Raw genomic sequence first — 3,475 nt, forward strand, 5'->3', positions numbered from 1 at the left:
GTATGCATGGCCGTTACTTCTCATTTCATCTGCCTTAATGATTTCTGACGGTGCTAAGCTGGGCATAATAAACCCTTATAAGTAACTGAATGCTTACACAACAAAATTCTCAGAAAAAAACATCTTTCACGTAAAAGAAATCCAAATTAGCAAAAGCTTCATTCAATTCAAAACACTCAACGAAACTGTTGATGGGGTAATTTAAACAAAATAATTAAAAAAATATACTGTTGGCAATTATTTTTTTCATATTTAGAATTAAATTAAAAAATAATGTCATAATTAGGCATTTTTTTCCTAAAATAATGATGATATTGATGCTTTTTTTTCCGTTCCTCTAAATCTGCCGGTGTGTGTATTTATTATAAAGTTAAAAGCTATTCCATAACTTCGGAGTTATTCAAATCAGCGGGATTTTTCCTTACGTAGTTCTTTTTGATGTAGACGTCCGGATGCATGACGTCCTTCCTTGCCCCTTGCTCCAAGACGTTCTCGTCGACAATGACACTGGGTCCAGCCTTCATAAGCTTCCCTTTCAGCCTATTATCTTCATAACCCAACATGTTATTCAAGCTTGGCTCCCCGTGTTTCATGTAGTCTATGCGCCACACCGGGGGGTCTGCTGGCTCCACCTTGTAAGTCAAATGCTGGTGTCTTTTCGTCATAGTCATATCCGGAATCTCAACTGACATAGACAGCTTCTCCTCCGAATAATCACCAAAGTCTTTTCGTGTATTCTTGTTACTTTTATCTTTGTATTTTATCTTGTGAGGATAGAATTTGCGAAGCTTCTTTCTACCATTGTATACGGTAGTTCTTTTGGACTCCTTCTTGTTCTTCTTCGAACTCTTCTGTGGCTTCTCCTGTGACCAGTAATTGTTGACGGTTGCCTTCTTCTGTTTTTTAGTTTTGTGCATCACTTCTTCTTTGACGTTTCGTTTTTCGTAAAAACCCTTGTGCGACGGGGTGCGAACTTGAAGGAAATTGGATAAGTCCTCGCTGTTTATCGTCGGGAACAACGTCAGGTGGTAGCCTGGTGCAGCGGTGGTTTTGTCTATCGTGAGGGTCTTGTACTTTATTTGTTGGATTGACTTTTCTATTAATTTCCTCAAGGTTTCGTCTTCCGTGATTATGTTGCAGGGGATCGTCGGGAAGTTTCTGCAGAGGACGTTTTGCATTAGCGACATTACTTTCTCTGGTTTCTGCGGGGCTTCCGACTCATCCACCTCTTTCTGTTTCTTCTGCTCTAGAGAGAGATAGTTGTCCTTCTGGAAATGTGACACCATTTTATTCATAAGCGCGTTGTTTCTTAGGATCATGGCTTCGGTGTGCGTCAGGTAAATAAATGCCGTTACAACCAGCTTGACGAGTATTCGTTTCTTCCCCATTTTGATTTATGTTATGTATGGCTTCGTTGACTTTCTGCAAAAGAGAGTAAGAATATTAATAGTTTATTTTAATATTAGTTGTTTAGGTACTTGGGCTTACAACTATGATCTACACTACTAGGAAACTTAACACTAGCATTTTGTTCCGTTCCTGCATTTGTGCATATTCTAAAGGTTTATCACTAACTAATCTTTTAGATCCTTTTCTTCAAGAGATAATAAAATTGACAGAAATACTGAGCTAAGAATCAAATAAACCTACCTTTGCATTTTCTGTGGTCCTCCCCTTTTACGCGCTGTCCTTTTCAAATAACTGCACTGGAATGAGATTGGCAGGCGTTTGCGAGGTTTTCAATGTTTAGGACTTAGCCTATTGTTTGTAAATGCAAGATGTTTTACAAAATGTTCCGGCGCAAGGCCCAATATTATGATTCCAGCACGTGATTGGGAACTGACTAGTGCTTGAAAATGGCACATTTTAGCGTTAGCTAGCTTACTAAGGATATCAGCATGATTAGGTAGAAAATAATTTAATGAAACCTCATAAAATGGTTAGGTAGGTAGGTACCTACTTAATTCAAGAATTACATTGTATACTACTTACCTACATAAAATAAGTACATAGAGGTTCAGGTTAAGAAAATATTTATTTTTTTAATATTTTGTGTTCAATCACGAACCCTAATTTAATTGCATTCAACTAAATGTATTTTTTTTTAATGTTTTTGTTATTCTTTGCCTTTGAGTGACATCTACTGGCCATTTATTATTTTATAAAGCAGACTAAAGCAGCTGTTGTCGTGTCGCCCTTCTACTCACCGACAGATGGCGCTGCCTGTCTAAAAAGTTTTTAAATGACAGTCTATTATGAACCATACTCATAACCTTGGCCTTTATGATTTAATTGTGCCTATTTAAACATTAACTTGTAAGCAGGTGATATATTTTTTAATGTAATCCCGTTTTATTTTAGTGTTACCTAAGACCTAAGCATTAGACCTATCTTTATTCTCATAAGTTTTGTGAAGTTAATTCCTACAAACAATTGACCGACTCGATAAGACACAAAGGCTGAAACTTACACTGTTCTCTTTTATCTCACCTTACCCACTGCCAGAATAATGGGACCTTTTGTATTAATCAAAACCGCCCCTAAAGAAGTTCTTATTAAACTGGTTCAAAATAATACTTTGACAAAACCTAGTTTTACGCTCGACATGCGTTCACAGTCTCTTGCGTTTAACAAAATTACGTATACTATTGTTAAATTAAATTTAACTTGAATATCAGCCTTATTGTTTGAGGATTAGGGATGTGGGTTCGAAACTGGAAGGGTGAACTAACTTTGCAAAAACCTCCTCAGGCAAAATACTCTCAAGATAGAAATCTTGTTAAAGGAAACGTCTTTTTCAGCTTCCATTGTCTACAATTACTTGGCTTTGTGGTTTGAACCGTGCTCCATCCTTATCTGGTTCACACAACTGTGTATGTTTGTCCTCTTCTGAAGAACCACTTTTGAAATTCAATTTGAGATTTCCGCTCCGACTGTCCGTTATTCCAACGATTTCTCTTTTAAACACACGATTTAAATTATCAAACCGGGAAGTCTAGTTCAGGCGGTTAGATTCCTGATTCTGAGGTCAGGGGTTCGATTCTTATTGTGAGATGGGCCCATCCAAGTTGCACCACACACAAAACCGACTACGAGATATCCGAGTACATTTATTGTATTCTGTGACAGTTACGAGGGCCTATCCTGTGCGATGCAGGAGTTTTTAGATTAGGTAAGTAAGTAAGTATGCATAATTTAATTAAGTAGGTCTAATTTATTTATGGGACAATCCATTGAGCGGCGGCTCATGAAAGACTAGGCTATGGTATACTGAGCTACAACCCATAGAAGGACACTATGAATGACACTACTTAGTTCCCACAAAGACTGTATCACTTCAATTATCGATTCATGACGCCTGATGACAATCGATACCTCGCCATTTGCCATCTGCAGCTGATCTCCAACTGCCCCTGACCTGCACGTTCGCGCCATCAGCCAGATGTAATGCTGGTGTATTGCATTCCGTGGGGGA

At 38.0% G+C, this 3,475-nt stretch overlaps 1 protein-coding gene across 2 annotated transcripts; it reads right to left on the reverse strand.

The window, feature by feature from the left end:
- Positions 1-377: 377 nt before the first annotated feature.
- Positions 378-2,261, reverse strand: LOC114358381 (uncharacterized). Of its 2 annotated transcripts, XM_028312335.1 has the most exons (3): positions 2,208-2,261; positions 1,651-1,849; positions 378-1,422 (listed from the first exon to the last, which is right to left on the reverse strand). In XM_028312335.1, exon 3 carries the CDS (start codon positions 1,386-1,388, stop codon positions 378-380), a length of 1,011 nt encoding a protein of 336 aa, XP_028168136.1. In that variant the 5' UTR covers positions 1,389-1,422; positions 1,651-1,849; positions 2,208-2,261. The 2 variants fall into 2 exon arrangements, with proteins under 2 accessions (XP_028168136.1, XP_028168137.1); XM_028312336.1 differs by lacking the exon at positions 1,651-1,849.
- Positions 2,262-3,475: the final 1,214 nt, after the last annotated feature.

The sequence above is a fragment of the Ostrinia furnacalis genome, unplaced genomic scaffold (assembly GCF_004193835.3).
Source record: "Ostrinia furnacalis isolate ACB-3 unplaced genomic scaffold, ASM419383v2 OfSCF3905, whole genome shotgun sequence".
Classification (NCBI taxonomy): domain Eukaryota; kingdom Metazoa; phylum Arthropoda; class Insecta; order Lepidoptera; family Crambidae; genus Ostrinia; species Ostrinia furnacalis.

What these genes read in the sequence shown, in the direction of transcription:
- LOC114358381 (XM_028312336.1), bottom strand. Translation starts at nt 1,388, where the DNA reads ATGGGGAAGAAACGAATACTCGTCAAGCTGGTTGTAACGGCATTTATT.